This window comes from Giraffa tippelskirchi, chromosome 7, assembly GCF_054371585.1.
Source record: "Giraffa tippelskirchi isolate mGirTip1 chromosome 7, T2T-mGirTip1v1.2.pri, whole genome shotgun sequence".
NCBI lineage: Eukaryota > Metazoa > Chordata > Mammalia > Artiodactyla > Giraffidae > Giraffa > Giraffa tippelskirchi.
In genome coordinates, this window is record NC_137281.1 from 147,075,066 (window position 1) to 147,094,808 (window position 19,743).

General features: G+C 41.9%; 1 protein-coding gene across 50 annotated transcripts in view; it reads left to right on the forward strand.

Moving 5' to 3' along the window:
• Positions 1–19,743, forward strand: part of TTLL5 (tubulin tyrosine ligase like 5) — a 317,966-nt gene that overhangs the window by 207,748 nt on the left and 90,475 nt on the right. For 45 of the 50 annotated variants that reach the window (XM_081509290.1, XM_081509306.1, XM_081509291.1 and 42 more), the window contains one exon: positions 7,978–8,173. The exons of the other annotated variants lie outside the window; for them this stretch is intronic. In XM_081509290.1, the coding sequence (XP_081365416.1) occupies positions 7,978–8,173 (196 nt within the window). The remainder of the gene's footprint in view (positions 1–7,977; positions 8,174–19,743) is intronic. 50 annotated transcript variants of the gene reach the window in all.

A 19,743-nucleotide genomic window follows, 5' to 3' on the forward strand; every position in this document is an offset into this window, starting at 1 on the left:
ACTACCACCAAGCACCTTGCCACCTTGGCTGCTTTTAAGATTTGTTTCAGCAATTTGACTATGATTTGCCTGGGTATGGGCTTCTTTGTATGTATTCTGCTTGGGGGTTTTTTGAACTGCTTAGGTCTGTAGGTTAATATCTACCATCAGTTTTGGAAATTCCCAGCCCTAATCTCTTTAAATATTTCTCCTGTCCCATCCTCTATCCTCAACTACTGGGATTTCAATTTTGTACATATTAGATACTCTCCTCTACTGTGTCCAGTCTGCTGTTAAACATTTCAAATGCACTCCTCATCTCTGATTTTATATTTTTTTCATTTCTAGGATTCTTGTTCAGTTCTTTTTTTTATAGATCTCATCTCTCTATTGAAATCCTCCATCTGTTTATAGGTGTTGCCCATCTTTTACACAATACTCTTGCATATTTGTAACTGTTATTTTGAAGTCTCTGTCTGCTAAGTCCAACATCTGTACCACCTCTCTGTGTCCTTCTACTGACTCTTTTCTCTCACGGGTCATGTTTTCTTGCTTCTGCATGCCTTTTATAATTATTAATTGTATGCTGGACATTTTAGGTAAAACCATAGGTGTAAGTAAATAATATTTACACCTCACCCCCCAAAAAAACATGCTCATCCTTTTCTCAGGTTTCCAGTGTATGGAAAGGAGGCAGAGGGAGAAGGGGTTAGCCAACTATAATTAAGCTGGGTCTGGACTTTGTTGTAACTTTAGATTTGTTTCACCTCTGGCTGGTTTGGGGGGCAGAATGGGATCACCAGTAAGATCTTTTTGTGCAAAGAATTCTGAAAAACTGATACTGACCACTATGAATATGACACCTTCCTAATACTTAAAGACTTTTTTTGGTGAGATTGGAGTGATACTAACAAATACAGTTTTTTAATATTGTGTAATGAAATATGTCTACATTTGGAAGGTCTGCATAACTCAGTGAACCAGTATTTCTAAAGATTAATGCTGTATATTACAAAAATCTTGTATGGATAAAAAATCCATTCAAAATGCTAGATAGATCAAGAGTATGAAAAGCTCATTGATTTGGTCTCAGATTCTACATTATTAACTTTTAGACTATACTACTTGTTGAATTTTGGTCAAGGTCAAAGAATAATATTCATCATTTCTCTAAAAGGGACTTTAATCAGTCCTTGCGCGTGCGCGCACACACACACACACACACACACCCCAAGCCTTCTGTACACACACACACACACACACACACACACACACACACACACACAAGCCTTCTGTGTCCCCATGAAATTGATGAAAGAGTTAATGGGTGGGTACAGACTCATTCCGTGACTAGGGCTTCTAAAATAACATACCACATGCAGGTGTTAGAAGCTTGTCAGAAATTGAGCTGGTAGAGCCTTAGGCCCCATCTTTGCCACTTTCCATTCCTCCTCCTCCCAGGGACCATCCTGGCTAAAATTGAAGAGCTTGTCACTTCCTGTGGTTATATCCATTTAGATTTACTGATCCTCAGCATTTTGTTGGGTTTGAAATAAGTATAATTTAGCAGTGTATTCAGCTTATTATTTTTGTTAAGGTATAAGTGACAATCTCTTAAAACTTTCTACTTGCTCAGAAGCAGAAGTCCATCTGAAACTTTTAAATGTTTTTGGTATTTTTACCTTTGTTTATTTACAGGAGAGGTTATATCCAAGATGCTGAATGCAGGAGCTATAATAAAATAGAGAGCTATTTCGTTATTTCTGAAAGTGGAAGGTAGGACTCCCCTTTGGGATCATGAGTTTTAAGGAGCCCCAGAGGCCTCTCCAGTTCACTCGTGCTCTCCCTTGACCACCATCTAGAATGGAAAAAGGAAGCCATTGTATTTACATGGATGGAAACCATGTTGGAAAACTGGGGAGAATGTTAGGGCAGAAACAGGCAGTATAAACAGAAAGTCCTCTGTTTGAGATCACCAGTGAAGAGTAGAAGGAGGTAGACTGATGGCTGCTTATAGATCACACGTTCAGTCTCTGAGATGATTGGCTTTAATGTAGGATCGGAAAGTTGGTTTGAGCAAAAAACTCACTGCTTAAAAGGGTAGATTATATAGGTGCCCCCTTCACTATTTTTTTTTTTTAATATTTTTGTTTATTTATTGGCTGCACCGGGTTTTAGTTTTGCAGCATGTGGGATCCAGTTCCCTGATGAGGGATCGAACCCAGGCCCTCTGCATCAGGAGCATGCAGTCCTAGCCACTGGACCACCAGGCAAGTCTCCCACTTTCGCTATTTACTGGACTGAAGAGATGGATCCATCCCTCCCCAGATAACTTGTCTCAGTCCTCAACATAAGGAACTGCAATACAATTATAATAACCCTTTGGATACACTATACATCAAGGCTTTCCTTTTTAGTATTAATAACTAGGAGCACTTTTGACCTCACAATGAATACTCATGACTAGATTGTGCTAACTTTGTAACACAGAATCCTCTGGTGGAAAATGATCAAATTTATGTTTCTATATACTATAATACCTCAAAGAACTATAGGGCAGCAGAGAAATGGAATTGTTTAGGAAGGAGAAGAATAATTATAATGGTAGTAGTCGTAGTGGTGATATATTTTTGGAACTCTTCCTGTGTGCCTATACTTTCACTTGTGTTGGCTCTTTAATCTGCATGATAACCCTATGAAATGTTAATAGGTACTATTATCATATCCTCATTTTGCAGATGAAAGTTTAAGAATAATAAAGCATAGAGAAGTTGGATGTAATAAAAGCCAGAGTAGTGTAGCCTGTCTATTTTCTTCTTATCCATTTGGTCTTTGTGAATATGACCCAACCCCAACTGCCCTGGGAAGGATCAGGAATGGGACACACAACATTCCATGCAGAATCATACCAATTTTGCCCTTGAAAATAACTCCCATAGCCAAGGCGGTTCCCCACCACTGTATGTAATGCCTCTCTGATCATGTAGCATCCTTATTCTGTCCAGCACCGCTTTGTTTTCTGATTATTCGTTTTAATATATTTATTTGTTTGGCTGCACCAGTCTTGGTGTGACACATAGGATCTTTAGTTGGAGCATGTGAACTCTTAGTTGCAGCATGTGGGATCTATTTCCCTGATCAGGGATTGAACCTGGGTCCCCAGCTTGGGAGTGCAGAGTCTTAGTCACTGGACCACCAGGGATGTCCCTGGCCAGCACTGCTTTGGACAGCTTGTGGGAGCCCTTCCATCATTTGTAGGATTTTGGGCATTTACAGCACCTTTCCAGCACTAACTGTGTGTCACGACTACTTTGTTTGAGATTGAAAATTTATAGGCAAAGAGAATGGAGCCTCTGCTGTCCTTGAATATCTGTACATTCCATAGATAGATATTCTACTGTCTGTAGTGGGTATAGTGTCATGGAAGTGGGTAGATACTCTTTCTTGTGAAGAAATAGTAAGATTCTTTCCAAAAAGCACCTCTTTCAGTCTTAACATTGTTTCTCATTAGAAGCGTCAGTGGCATAGTTTCCCAGCACAGGGCTGACTCTTCCTGGTATTTTTGGGCATTTAGCACTCTTGACCTCTACCTATTAAATGTCAGTAATCCCACACCCCCATTATCAGGACAGATGAAAGCACACTTGCCAACACTCTCAAGAGGGCAGAGGCATCCTTGTACATGGTTGCTCAGCTTTTGCTTGGATTGGGTGGAAGAAACTGGGGCAATGGACTGCGGAATCACACTCTGTACAAACTGTCGAGCTCCTCCATTTCATCCCTACCCTACACTCTTTTGAGACATCCCATTATTCTTGGGAAATGGTGACACTGAAGACATATCTTTGTGAAGAGGGCAACAGCCTGCTCAGGAGATTTTGCTCTGCTAAAGACATGTGTATTTTATCAGTTTCCTCTGAGTTCCTGACAACCAACATCCATTTGATGGAATAGATATCAAACCAAAGGGAAAGATACAGCGCTTTTAGCCAGAAGTTGGAGGGGTGGGACATGTTGCAGGAAGGGCAGTGATGGTGAGAAACATTTAGTCCTGCAGTGCTGCAGTGTGTTAAAAAGGTAAGAAAGACAGCCTTCTAAATGAATAGGCTGATAAAAGAAGGCATGGTTTAGAGAAATTTGCTGTATTGTTGGCTGTGAGCTACATAGATAGTCAGGGCAAAATACAGCATAGTTCACTTTGAATCTCTGAATTCGAATCGAATGTTCAACAGAGCATTCTCACAGCTAACTCTTTTAACTCTGTCTATACTACTCTATAAATAATACAAAAGTATAAGGAAGTTATTTATAGGGGATGTATGTATTATATTTTGGTATTGAGCAAAGAATAACATAAAAACTGAACTTTATAGAGACGGAATCTCACAGTTTTGGTGGAAGTAGGAAATGTATTTGAGAAACTTGTAGCTGCCATGGAAAGCACTACGTAGATATATAATCTCACTTGGGGCAAACCCAAGTGACAGTGTAGCTGGCATCCTCCATGTCAGTGATGACAACACTTGCATATTGGAAACCCTGAAGTCTTGTGCTTTAACTGTGAGACATTGCGGTCTGAGTAACACCCACTGGAATTCAAAGCAAGCAGGTTTCTCATGGCCCTTACCACACAGCCTTACACCGCTGAGCACTCATGCACGTACCCAGTGTTGCACTGTAAAAATTCCTTCCTCTTTGCTAAAAACCTCTACTTACTGCAGAAACTTCTTTTCGTGAGTTGAAGACTGTGCTTTTGTTATTGATGAGATTAAAAACAGCCTTCACTTTAAAAGTTAATCTTGTTGCAGCTTGTCCGGTGTGTGCAGTCGGATGGATAAGGCTTCTCTCATCCAAAGGCCCTCATTTGATCTTCTCTTACCTACTGTCCTGCCCCTTATACATCAACAGACCCTCGCTTCATGTCCATACACCTGAGACTCTGTCCCTGGTCATCTCCAAATAAGACTCTCTGGTTACAAGAAGACATTAAAGTCAATGCCTGCTAGGAATATTTGTTATTAAAGCGGTTTTTATAATTGTAACAGCACTGGTTCCAGGCATAACCAGCTGTTACCGATTTTCAAAAAATATTTTATTTATCTGTTTATTTATCTGGCTGCACCAGGTCTTAGTTGCAGCATGCAGAATCTTCGATCTTCATTGTGACATATAGAATCTTCATTGTGGCATGCCAACTCTTAGTTGTGACATGGGGAATCTAGTTCCCTGAGCAGGGGTTGAACCCTGGGCTCCTACTTTGGGAGCACAGAATCTTAGCCACTGGACCACCAGAGAAGACCCTAAAACAGTTTTTAGAAAATAAAACCAATTTAGCTAGCCCATAAGATGAATCCCGAAATACAAGCTACATTGTTATATAAACTCTTTAGTATTGAATCCCTGAGTCTGGACTGCTTCTTGTGGCTAGAACCTTCTGTAACCAGCAGACCAGGAATGGAAGCAGAATCACAATTGATAAATTGTCTGATCTTTGGTCCAATTATCATAAAAGATCATTTCACTCTAGATTCCAATTGCTGCCTTAGTTGGCATGGAGGTCTCAGGGCTGTTCAGCAGGCAGTTCCTGCAGTATCATCTGTCTCTTGCCCTGTGCTCACTGGATCGGCTCACTCCTGCTCTTCATTGTACCTGGATGCCTTGCTCCATTGCCCTCCCTTCCACTCAGAGCTCCCTCAATGCCCTGCGCTATTTGTTGTATCTTCTTTAGTAAGCTTTGCTCTTCCCTCACTAAGGAGAAGAGAGATGGTCGTTTCCTCTGGCCCCTCCCTTCTGAACTCTGGAACTCCTATTTGACTGACACTCAACACTTTGCTTTGTGAATAACATTAACATTTTATCCACACACTTGCGTTTTTATTTACATGCGATCATTGGGCTCCACATTTCTCCACATCTCCAGAAGCCCCTTGGGAAAGATCGTGTCTAGCAACTCGCACCTTGAGTCAATTCAGGAGGAATCAGAAAGATTAAATGTCACACTAAGAAAAAAAAGAAAGCCAATAAGTAAGCTCTGAGCTTTCTGGTGCTGTTCTCCAGGAAGATTAGCCGAAAGTGCGTAATTGTGCAACTGCACTGTGGGAGCCAAACTGTGGGAGGAGGTGTGCAAGGGATGGGACATATCAGAGCTGAGATTATGCAAGTAGAAAGCCTTTCATCCATGGACTTCATAATACACTACACAGACTTTCCCTTAACAAGGTGTCTGGAATGTCTTTGAGAGAGGTAGGGAAACCAAAGCAGAGACCGGAATGACCACGCTGTGCGAGAGGAGATCCCTGGCAAGAGAGGAGTGTGGGCTTCTGGCCTCAGCAGACAACACACTTTGCTCCGCCCGCCCCCCCCCCCCCGCCCAGAGCTCTGGTGGGGTCACCAGGACCCAGACTGTTAATAACCGGGCAGCTGGTAGGTCAGGACTCGGGAAGGTCTGCGTCAACTCACCCCAGTGTTGTTGCATCTTTGCCACTGAAATGACCATTAACACCAAAGGATATTTACAAAGGAAAGAATAACATGATGATTTAAATCACTATGAATAGGTTTCTTGAATTAGGCACTGTTTTATTTCTCTAAGCCCCATTCACCAAGGCTTTGGGATAAGGTAGTTCACCATGAGGCTCTTCATGTTTCTTCTGTGTACAATTTTCTGGTCACTATAATTCGAAAAGGAAAAGAAAAAAAAAAATACCAGGTAGTTAAAGAAGGTTCAGAGTTGAATAGCCAAAAGTGTTAAGGAGATGGAAGGATTTACAAATAAGACTGTTGTAAAAATAAATGGAGACCTTAAAAAAAAAAAAAAACTGTGGTCAAATAATACATATAATAAAATTTGCTACTTTTAAGTGTACAGTTCAATGGCATTTAGTACATTTGCAGTGTTGTGCTTCCCTGGTGGCTCAGGTGGTAAAGAGTCCACCTGCAATGCAGGAGACCCAGTTCCGATCCCTGAATCAAGAAGATCCCCTGGAGAAGGAAATGGCAACCCACTCCAGTATTCTGGCCTGAAGAATACCATGGAGAGAGGAGACTGGCAGGCCACAATCCATGGGGTAGCAGAGTCAGACACGACTGAGCGACTAACACTTTCACACTTTTCACTTTTTCACAACGTTGTGCAACCATCACTGCCATCCACCTGCAAAGCTTTGTCATCGTCCCAAGCTAAAACACAATACGGGTTAAACAATATCTTCCTCGTCCCTGTCTCCCCAGCCCCAGACAACCACTATTCAACTTTCTGTCTACATGAATTTGATTATTGTATGATAGATCGTGCAATATTTGTCCTTTTCTGGCTGGCTTATTTCAGCTAGCAATAATGTCTTAAATGTGCGCAAGCTAAATGTCAACGTGGCCAGGAACCCAGATGAGATGAATTCAGAATAAGAAAAAAATGTATCTTCTCACACCAGTTATGCTGTCCCATAATATAAGATATAAGCAGATATGTCACGATAGGTGGCTAAGGAAAACCAAGAATCTTGTATCATTCACCCGTATGCTTTTGATGTTGCTGTTAGGGTGATTGTGCTTCTGTTGTCACCTTAAAGTAACTTGCCCTCCTGTGTTTGAAGCTCTCAAGGCTCCGCTTGGGGGGTCCTTTTGGCCATTAGAAGTGAAGTCGCTCAGTCGTGTCCAACTCTTTGTGACCCCACGGACTGTAGTCTACAAGGCTCCTCTGTCCATGGAATTTTCCAGGCAAGAGTACTGGAGTGGATTGCCATTTCCTTACAGGGGAGTGAAAGTGGCTATTTTAATTATTTAACAGTCCGTGCCAAGGCTTAGGACAAGCGCTGCTAATAGAATGGAAAGCAGAGCAGCCCGCCTTTGTCTTCATGGGGCTGCGGTTTAGTAGGCAAGTCAGATTTGTAATCCCAGACTACATTCAGTTCTATCAAGGAAAAATAACAGAGGTGCTTCTCTCCTTGCCTTCATTGTTCACACAACCACTCTAAGAAATCTGCTTTCTTTTCTCTTCAGGAGCCTCCAGACAGGTGGCTTTGCCTGGGAGGGAGAGGTGGAGAACAACGCATATAGCAAGGCTACAGGGGTGGTCCCCCAGCACAAGTACCACCCCACAGCAGGCAGCTACCAGCTCCATTTCGCCCTGCAACAGCTGGAACAGCAAAAGCTTCAGTCCCGGCAGCTTCTGGACCAGAGCCGAGCTCGGCACCAGGTGATTCAAAACAAGGCTTTTCCATGCGCTAGTGTCTTCCTTCTGTTGGTTAAAAAAAAAAAAATTTCTCACTTCATGAGAAGTGTGGAAAAGTCTCTCAAAAGTTTACCAGTGCCACCATGGCTTGAATGGTTGGTTCATGGGGAAATCTACAAACAGGAAAGTAATGTTCTGAAGCCATCCATTGGCTTTGTCGAAACGTGATGCGGAACCAGTTTTAACATCCTTTCTTTGATTTCAGAGTTTCAGCACAAAAATCTCTTTTGTAATATTTACCCTTTCTGTTTGCCTGATCTTATTCAATGATTTCCCAAAGGATCTAATTCCCAGATACCTAAAAGCCAGCGTTTTAAAATAATTTTTTGGTCTATAAAAGCACACATTAATCCTTCATGGCCTGTCAAGATTTTCAAGAAATGAATAACACTCAAGTTGTTACAGGAAATGGTCTTGTTAGGTTGTTGGTCTTCTGGTTTAACAGTTTGTACACAAAGATGTGACAAGAGACACAAAAGTTCTAGTTGCAGCGGAACTTACATGCTACTGAAATATTGATTCCTTACTCACTATCTATAAAATTACAAACTTCTGAGCATATCTGTAAGGAAATTATATAAGTATATTGCACTAATGTATCAGTGTTGCCCCAATTACAGAGAAAGGATGACTTCACAAAAAAAAAAAATCAGGTCATGATGACTTAAATTTTTCTTGATGATTTGGGATTATCATTAGAATCAGTTACCATATTTTTCCCTGGTATCATGGGCTTCCCTTGTGGCTCAGCTGGTAAAGAATCTGCCTGCAGTGCGGGAGACCCTGGTTCAATCCGTGGGTCAGGAAGATCCACTGGATAAGAGAATAGCTACCCACTCTAGTATTCTGGCCTGGAGAATTCCAAGGACTGTATAGTCCATGGGGTTGCAAAGAGTTGGACACAACTGAGTGACTTTCGCTTTTCTTTTCACTTTCCCTTTTCTTCACCACGTTTTTCATGTTCTGCTTGAATGAATCCGTACTGGTTCTGTGAGCTTCCCTGATATTTGTGTGAAGAAATATATTGGCTTAATCTCTTGTCATTTGCTCTTATAAAAATGTAGTATGTAGTGTGCATTAATTTGTGCAAAATTAGTATTCACTCAAAGGTAACATTCCCAAAGGTTTTTTTTTTCTTCTAATAAAGCAATTATCATTATGCTCTCTATCTTTATTGTCTTTTCAACTACCACCCAGGTCCTTGGGAATTTTTTTGTGTGTGTGTCATTCATCACTTGAAAATCTTTATCTCTGGTAGTATAATCTGTATATTATATTGTGTTTAGTCACTCAGTTGTGTCCAGCTCTTTGCTGGACTGTAGCCCACCAGGCTCCTCTGTCCATGGGAATTCTCCAGGCAAGAATACTGGAGCAGGTTGCCATGCCTTCCTCCAGGCGATCTTCGCAACCCAGGAATCGAACCCAGGTCTCCCGCATTGCAAGTGGATTCTTTACTGTCTGAGCCACCAGGGAAGCCTGTATATTATGTTAATTCTTTGTAATCAAGAAATCATAAGTGCGGGCATTTGTGAAGTCTTTTTTTACTGGAGAAAAATTCTGACTTCTTATCTGTAAAGCTGGAATACAGCATCATCCCACTACCCTCTGTCATGTAGAAATTTCTTTATTTAAACAGTCTTTGTGGAGGATTTCTCTAGTGGTTCAGCGGTGAAAAATCCACTTTCCATTGTCGGGGATGTGGATTTGATCCCTGGTCAGGGAACTAAGATCCTACCTCCTGTGGAGCAACTAAGCCTGCACACCACAACTAGAGAGCCCTGTGCCACAACTAACAAGCCTAGTCACCACAACAAAAGAAGCCTGTGTGATGCAACGAAGACCCACTACAGCCAAAATTAATAAATAAAAATAATATCTGGGATAGCAGAGACATTTAGGCCAGTTTTTGAACTTTTTTTTTTATTTTGGCTGCACTGCCTGGCTTGTTGGGGATCTTAGTTCCCTGATCAGAGATGGCAGTGAAAGCAGGGAGTCTCAATCACTGGACCCCCCCAGGGTATTCCCTAGAGCTTTATTCAAGGTCTTAAGAATTCCAGTTCAGGAGACAGATTTGGGTAATACCAAAAGATTATTCCCGGGAAGAGAAAGAGTCAGGGGCTCAAGGCCAAAGCCACAGCATTAGAGTTGTTCTGTGCAACCCTGACACACGGAAGGAAATGTTTGTCCTTAAAGGATAGGTGGTTATGAGTCATTTTAGGGTAAGGGACCAATAAATAAATAGACTTTCACAAGTTATCTTAGAGGATAAGGGTCCCCTAAGCATCTTGAGTTTCTGGAACACTGGGCAGATGTTCTGGATGCCTGTGTTAAGACAAGAAGCAGTCAAGGTTCAAATTCCGTTCCTGCTGAGATGTGCAGAAGCCATACTTCCTCAGTGGCCTCCTGGCTTCATTTTAGAGAATGCTCTTAGCAACAACTCCATTTTTATTTTTTATTTTTCCCCACAGTATATCTTAGCTTTTTTTTTTTTTAATCTGTGTAAATTTCTTAAAACTTTTTAAACTTCTGAACCCCACGCAGTTCAGATTACTTAAGAATGCCAACTTAATCAGATGCTGGATAGTGGAAATATATGTAGCCGTATTTCCCTTATTTGAGTAGAATCTGTGGCTCTGACGAATCTAGACAGTTGGTCCCTTTTAATGCTCCCATACCCTGAAATGGTGGATGATTAAAAAAAAAAAGAGATGATTGCAGAGCACTGAAAGTTTTGAGGAAAAAGACAGTTTTGCTGATTTTCACTTTTAGAAACTGCTTCATTTCTAAGTCCTTCTCATTCTTTTGATTAGCTTCCAGCAACTCACATTCCTTTGAAAACTCAGAGTACTGCTATTCTTGTGTGGATTTTTTTTTTCCACTGAGGATTATACTGACCTAGTTTCACTGAACTATGAAGTATATGGAAAATATGTTTTTTAGAATCTGTCAGAATACCTGTTTTAGGGAGAAGTCAGAACTCCCAAGAAGGGAGTTAATCTCGTGTCTCCTGGAGAGGGAACAGAACATCATTTATCATAATTTTATATATGTTTATAATATCATCTTATTTTTTCCCCCTGTTCTTCTAATCCACAGTTGATTTAGGTAAAAATGAGTAGGGGTGAAGTTTGGGACTGTGGGAGAGAGTGAAAGAAACTATATTCTATTAACTTGAAGTTTATAACTACTAAAATAGCAAATAAGTTATTAAATGTTCTAACATGAAGAATATTTAGTAACTTAGAGCACTTTATTTCAGAGGATTTTTAGAAATACTCCACAGAAAGAGCAAAGCCCTATTAGATTTTTAAGCCTCTGCTTTTAGCTCACCTTGTCAAGGCTATGGTTTTTCCAGTGGTCATGTATGGATGTGAGAGTTGGATGATGAAGAAAGCTGAGTGCCGCAGAATTGATGCTTTTGAACTGTGGTGTTGGAGAAGACTCTTGAGAGTCCCTTGGACTGCAAGGAGATCCAACCAGTCCATCCTGAAGGAGATCAGTCCTGGGTGTTCATTGGAAGGACTGATGTTGAAGCTGAAACTCCAATACTTTGGCCACCTCATGCGAAGAGTTGATTCACTGGAAAAGACCCTAATGCTGGGAAGGATTGGGGGCAGGAGGAGAAGGGGACGACAGAGGATGAGATGGTTGGATGACATCACCGACTCGATGGACATGGGTTTGGGTAAACTCCGGGAGTTGGTGATGGACAGGGAGGCCTGGCGTGCTGCGATTCATGGGTTTGCAAAGAGTCGGACACAACTGAGCGACTGAACTGAACTGAACTGAACTGTGATTACACTTGAGACCTGACCTTTATAAATTACAACCAAATGATTGCCTGAAACATGGTTTGCCTTCTTGGTGTGCCCTATATGTCTGTCCTTGGGTTAACCCCTGTAGATAGAGATGATTTCTCTGATGAACTTCTTATGCTTTGGATTCAAGTTGCTAAAGTGTAGATAGCCATTGATATAAGTAACAGTTTGGTTAATTGCCTGTTTGAGAGCAGTGGATAGAATTGAAATCTGATTTACCTAGTATTCATTCTAAAGAGAAATATGTTTATGGAATAGGACATTAGAAGGGACCTTATACTGTATTGTGGGGCTTCCTTGGTGGCTCAGACAGTAAAGAATCTGCCTCCAGTGCAGGAGACCCTGGTTTGATCCCTGGGTAGGGAAGATCCCCTGGAGAAGGGAATGGCAACCCACTCCAGTATTCTGGCCTGGAGAATTCCATGGACACAGCAGCCTGGCGGGCTACAGTCCATGGTGTCTCAAAGAGTTAGTCACAACTGAGCGACTAATACACACACATACTATAGTGTATTCTAGTCTACTGTTATACATGGACAGTATCTTTCATAGTGATCTCCTAAAAATACTGTTGGAAAAATCATGCAGCCTTTCTTGCATTGCATTCAAAGGAAGTTCTCCATCCTTTTTGCACTTAACTTGTTGAAGCTTTCAGGAAGGAAAACTGATTCAGGATATGAGTTTGGAATTGGGCATCTCTAACCATTCATGCCGCAGAAGGCGATGGCACCCCACTCCAGTACTCTTGCCTGGAAAATCCCATGGACGGAGGAGCCAGGTAGGCTGCAGTCCATGGGGTTGCGAAGAGTCGGACACGACTGAGCGACTTCACTTTTCACTTTCATGCATTGGAGAAGGAAATGGCAACCCACTCCGGTACTCTTGCCTGGAGAATCCCAGGGACGGAGGAGCCTGGTGGGCTGCTGTCTATGGGGTCGCACAGAGTCGGACACAACTAAAGCGACTTAGCAGCGGTAGCAGCAGCAGCAACAGTTCATGCAGTGTAAGGTTTGCTCCTCATCTCTGTCTAGCATTTCAATCATAAGTCTAGAAATTGCCGTGTTACTGAATCACTCATACAAAAGACTGGTCCTGTAATATGGACCTGGGAGAGGAAAGTCACCTGGAGCCATTGGCAGAGGCTTCCAGGGCCAGAGGTACAAGGAAATAGGTATGATCCAGTCATTTGATGGAGAACATGATAAACAAAATAAGATAAAATTGAGACTATGAGCAGTTTATAAAAACACGGTTCTAAATCAGAGCAGAGGTCAGCAAGCTTTTCCTGTAAATGGCCATAAAGTAAATATTTCAGGCCTTGCAAGCTGTACATAGGATCTGTGGTAACTACTCAGCTCTGCCAAGGAAAATAGCCATAGACCATGTAAATGAATGAGTATGGCTGTTTTCCAATAAAACTTTCTTTACAAAAGCAGATGGCAAGGGGCTTCCCTGGTAGCTCAGTGGTAAAGACTCCATCTGCCAGTGCAGGAGACATGGGTTCCATCTCTGACCGGGAAGATGCCACATGATGCAAAACTAACTGAGCCCGTGCACCATAACTACTGAGCCTGTGCTCTAGAACCCAGGAGCCCCAACTGCTGAGCCCACACGCTCTAGAGCCCAGGACCCCCAAATGCTGAGCCCACACGCTCTAGAGCCCTGCTCCACAGCAAGAGAAGCCACCACAATAAGCCTGCACACCGCAACTAGGGGGTAGCTCGTGTGCAGCAACAAAGACCTAGCACAACCAAAAATAGAATAAATAAATAAATAAAATTATTTAAAAAACGAAAAACATGGCAGGCTGGATTTGGCCTGCAAGCCCTGGTTTGCAAACCTTTGGGTTTGAGCACCAGAACCCCTTGAAGGGTCTGTTAAAACATCGATTGCTTCTCTGACCCCAATTCTGATTCAGTAGGTTTGGGATGGGTCTCAATAATTTCCATTTCTAAGTTCCCAGATGATGCTAAGACTTTTCTTCTGAGAACCACTGAGCTAGAGAGAAAGAGATTAGAAGTATCTCCTTTTCATTATTTGTCCTGTCTTTTGGAAGGGAGGCTGGTTTTGTTAAACTTAGTGTTGCCCTTATAAAACTTCAGGCAGTCTTTTTTTTTTAATAGGAACTTTGTTTCCATCTTTTTCACTTCATCTACCACAGCTTCCTTATGAATAAGTTTTCCAAACTTGAAAACTTCCCGTTCATTCCTCATATCAGTGTACATTTTGCCCAGCCACCACTGCTCTCAGGATTCCAGTTTTATGAGGGACGAGAGATAAGTTAACGGCACAGATTCCTCCCTCTTTGTTTTAGTAAGAATGGCCAACACTTAATAAGCACATATGGTGGTCCGAGCACTATTCCATGTGCTTTAGATATAGTCATTCATTTAAAGTGGGTTCCGGGATGGTTGAGGAAGTTGCAGGATCTCGGCCATCTAGGGGTGGTTGGATGAATCTACGTGTTGATGTATCCCAGTGTGTCTTCTCTCTTGTTTCCCTCACTGCTTCCCACTTCCTTCTCAGGCTGGCTTCCTGCCCTTGAAGGAGAAGGATTAAAAAAAAAAACACTTCTCTGTCAGCTGAGCAGGGGGACCTTCTTGGGCAGCGGTGACTCCTGGTGACATCAGCATGAGTAGCCCTCCCTGCTGGGGTCTGCAAGGAGGGCTGCACCGGCTGTGAGGCCCGACTGACCTGATTCTAATTGCCAACATCGAGCTGATGTTATTCTTGGCCCAGGGCAGAGCAATTACTCAGTAGTTTCTGTTAAAGTGATTCTTTGTTAAAGCTCTGCTCCCAACCCCCATCCTCTGGCCCTCCCACTCTCTCCTCTACATGCTCCAGTCTGGAAAAAAAAAAAAAGCCCCGAAAGCTGAAAAATGAAGGATATTTTGATGGTTGAGGCAGAACTGCTGAAATTTCTTTTAACAGAGGGGGAGAAAGAGGATTTTAACTATACCTTAATTTTTCACTGATTTCCAAAGCCCTTCAATTTTTAGTAGATGTAATTTTTAACTTTGCAAAGTAACTCAGGGTAGGAGAAAACCTTGCATCCTCAGTTCCTCTGGCTCTTCCACTCTGTCTCCCTTCCTTCCCCATCCTAAGATGCCCAATTTCACCTAAAGCTAGATGCGGTGAGCAGGGCGTGGGGGGCAGCTCAGTGTTCACTTGAAGGGGTCTTTCAGTATGATAGCAACATCTTGAGTGCCATGTGTAATGAGACATCTTGAGTGCCATGTGTAATGAGCTTTTTGCTAACGGCATGTGTGTATATAAGCACAGCCTCACAGGTGTGGGAAGGATTCCCATCTAAACCCAGCCAAGTCTTGTTATTCTGCTCCTAAAAGTTCATTGCATGTGTCTAGAAAAATTGTGCACACCACCCCCTCCCCGCCCCACTTCAGCAATGAGGACTGTTTCTCCAAGCCTTCAGCCGCTGTGTGTTTGTGTTGTGGGGGAGGAGGAGGCAGTGGGCACCCGGGCTTTTCCAGGCAGCCAGCAATAACATGCTAGCTCCTCAGCCTGACCCAGGTGGAGCAAGCAAGCAGACCAGCTCTGCAGGGGCAGTCTTTATACATCTTTCCAACAAGAGTATCTGGGAGGACGGTGGCCATGGGGATAGGGGGTGGTCTGGGCGCAACCCCAGGCCGGTGCTTGAGTTCCTGGGGCAGGTCGGTTTGAACTTCCTAACCTCTCGCTTCTCTGTTTTGTTCTGTGTTGTTTTCATCTGGCTTGGGGATCTTTTGTTCAATTTTATATTTCTTTCTGACCTTTATTGGGAATTCATCTAGCTTGTTTATGATTATGATTGTCTCAGAACCATTCGATTTAGCAGATTTTGCCCAAACTAACCTCTTCTTCCGTAATGACACTCCATTAAAAATACGTGATAATACACATAAAACCGCATTCAACTGTTCAGAAACAGACGCTGTGGACATGCTGTGGAGTCAGATAATCCCGTTTCAACCTAAGTCCATGACCTGCGCCTAGCTCCTTAAACTCCTTGAACCTCAGTTTCTTTATCTCTAAAATGGTGGCGATAATGTATATCTGTGGGTTTTCATGAGGATCATATTCCTCAGGGTGTTTCCATGTGCCCAAGCCCTAAACCTGCAGTGGTATTTGTGTAATCACAGTGAATTTTCACAACTGCCCTCTTATAAAAACAGAGCATCATGTATGTGGCTCTCCAAGGCTCACAAAAGTAACAAATAAATGGAGGAGCTGGGGTTTTTGAATCCAGGGGTGTCAGCCTCCAGCATCCAAGCACTTGGCTATCACGTTCTGTGCTACGTCTCTGACAGTATTCAGGCATGCAATAGTTAGATATATTATCAGGCTTCCCAGGTAGCGCTAGTGGTAAAGAACTCACCAGCCAATGCAGGAGACATAAGAGATGGGGATTTGAGTCTTGGATCAGGAAGATCCCCTGGAAGAGGGTACTGACAACCCACTCTAGTATTCTTGCCTGGAGACTCCCATGGACAGAGAGCCTGGCAGGCTACAGTCCATAGGGTTGCAAAGAGCTGGACATGACTAAATACACCAGATGTATTATTACATTTTTTTAAAATTTTTTTTTTGTATTATTACATTTTAAATTGCAGCTCATGTGTTCAACAGGTACTTATATTGACACTTACAGAACTATTTTGAAAACTTAATCTCAGGTAATTTAATTAGTCTCCTGCTAGGCAGATACGCTTTTGCAAAAGAAAAGGTCTACTAAATGTATGTTATCCCAGTTACCTCAAATTCTTAATTAAAGAAATGTCTTCAAAAGTTGTTCCAGGGCTTAAAACTCTTAGAAATGCCCACACTCTACCTTCCGTTGTACTTTTATTATTTAGGAACAATGTCAGGGACCACTGAGTTTGTTTTTTTATTGGAGTATAATTGCTTTACAACATTGTGTTGGTTTCTGCTGTACAGCAGTGTGAATCAGCTATATGCATACACACAGCCCCTCCCTCTTTAGCCTCCCTCCCATCCCCCTCTCCCGCCCCTCTAGGTCATCACAAAGCACCAAGCTGAGCTCCTTGTGCTGTACAGCAACTTCCCGCTGGCTGTCTGTTTTACATGTGGTGGTAGTGTATATATTGGAGAAGGCAATGGCACCCCACTCCACTACTCTTGCCTGGAAAATCCCATGGACAGAGGAGCCTGGTAGGCTGCAGTCCATGGGGTCGCTAAGAGTCGGACACAACTGAGTGACTTCACTCTCACTTTTCACTTTCATGCATTGGAGAAGGAAATGGCAACCCACTCCAGTGTTCTTGCCTGGAGAATCCCAGGGACGGCGGAGCCTGGTGGGCTGCTGTCTATGGGGTTGCACAGAGTCGGACACGACCGAAGCGACTTAGCAGCAGCAGCAGCAGCAGTGTATATATGTCAGTGCTACCCTGTCAATTTGTCCCACCCTCTCCTTCCTCCACTGTGTTCACAAGTCCGTTCTCTGCATCTGGGTCTCTATTCCTGCCATGCAAATAGGCTCATCAGTACCATTTTTTAGATTTCATATATATACATTATACTATATTTGTTTTTCTATTTCTAACTTACTTCACTCTGTAGGATAGGCTCTAGGTTCATCCACATCACTACACATGACTCAATATTGTCCCTTTTTATGGCTGAGTAATATTCCATTGTATATATGTACCACCTGTTTATCCATTCCTATGTCAATGGACATCTAGATTGCCTTCATGTCCTGGCTTTTGTAAATAGTGCTGCAATGAATGTTGGGGCCTATGTGTATCTTTTTGAGTTATACAAGGTATATGCCCAGTAGTGGGATTGCTCTTGCAGCATCCTGAAATATGTTCTATAAGTTTGGAGATTCAATGTGTGGGTTGTGATTAATAACATAAGAATTATCTCTTCAATGATCAATTTGTCCTTTCAACCCTGTTTTTGTTATTGGTCATACTTCTAAATTTTCATTTCTATGATAGTATTTTTGAGAAGACTATCAGGAAACATGACAGGTGTCTGCAGATGTGAATATCGCATATGACGCTTTTGCATGATTAGTATTATGCTTGCTTTTTCAATAGATTTCATATAAATCTGATTCTTAATGCACTAGTACAATATAGACATCAGTTCATTATGCTGATTCATTATTTTAGTAATAGAAGTCCCCTGGTTACTACCAGAGTGTTTTCTAAGCTGTTTCTTGGAAGGAGGAAAGTGAGAGCAAGGAAATAGTGTAGTGAGTGCCTTTTGTATGCTAGGTGTAGTATTATCTCTGTTCCACTAATGAGGAAACTGATGCTCAAAGACTTCAAGTAACTTATACAAGGTTGTACAGCTAGCCTATTGCAGATATAATGGCCAAGCCAGGTCAGAGGGTTCTAAAGCCCTTTTCCACTCTACTCCCCTCCCCCATGAGTAAGTGACTCTTCATTTTCTTCTTGTTTTATACATTTGTCATCAGTCAGTTAAGCCATTCCAGTTTTATTGTTGCTGCTACTATACATCTGTACACACAAATATAAAAGAAAAGGTCCACACAATGGATCAAAACTCAAAACCCCACTTGGCTGTAGTTATGTTAAGAGACAACTCTTCACCTAGCAGCTGCTTGGGATTGACCTTGTTTATTGTATACCCTTAAAATGTGGGTTCTGCTACAGTTGCCTGGTGGCCAGTTTCATTCCCTCCCCTCACTCTGTGACCTCTGGCTGTTTTCTGTTTTTCTGCGGGCATATGAGGGACTCACAGCAGTAACTTTGTGTGAAATGATGAAAGACTTCATCTTTAAACATAAAGAACCCTATCCATCTGTGATGGATGCAGCCACAGGAAAAAACTTAATAGCTATATGACAGCAAAGTTTATATAAGATAAACAGTAGGTCAACATGTGATATTCTGAGCCAAATAAAATAAACTATACATTTGAAGACAAAGGCAACTTAGTTATTTAGAACCTCTGAATTTAAAGTTGTAAAGGAACATAGAGATTACCTTGTCTGATTTTTTCATTTTACTCATCAGAAGATATGAGACAAACACTTTATTAGGAGAACAAGGGCCCTGATATAGAAATAATTCCCTAAAACTACTAGTAAATGAAAGATAAAAGAGACAGTTGAAAGTAAGGCTATGAACTATTTTTTTAACCAATTGAACTGTCAGTCTGGGGTTATTGGTGATCTTTTGAGGTTACCTTTATTTATTATACATGCACACACACATATTCTTGCACACTTTAACTTTCCAAGTAAGTAACAAAGATTTGCTTATGCACAAATTTTTTTCAACCCTTTCTTCTTGGAATAAATGAAGTGAAATCTCTGTCTTTTAAATGCATCTGGTAAAAATTGGACACATTGCTAGGTTTGCTTTAGATTTGCTGTGGAAGGGAGATAGATTTGACTTCAGGGGATTTGCTGTAAAAAGGGAGTCACTGTGGCATCAGTGAGGAAGGCAGTGTAGTGTAGTGGGGCCATGGAATAAGACTCCTCCCAGGACGTGCCATCGTGGACAGACCATGGAACCTTTTTGTGCTCTGATTTCTTCGGTAGATGGAGGTGATGGTGGGACCCACCACAAATGGTTGGAAACGTTATATGATACGTCATGTAAAGCACTTAAAGCAATGCTGACCATGATAAAAGCTCAGTAAAAAATTGTTGCTCTTATTGTTATGTATTACTTTGTTTTTCATTGTGGTAAAAAACACAGAGCATAAATTTACCCTCTT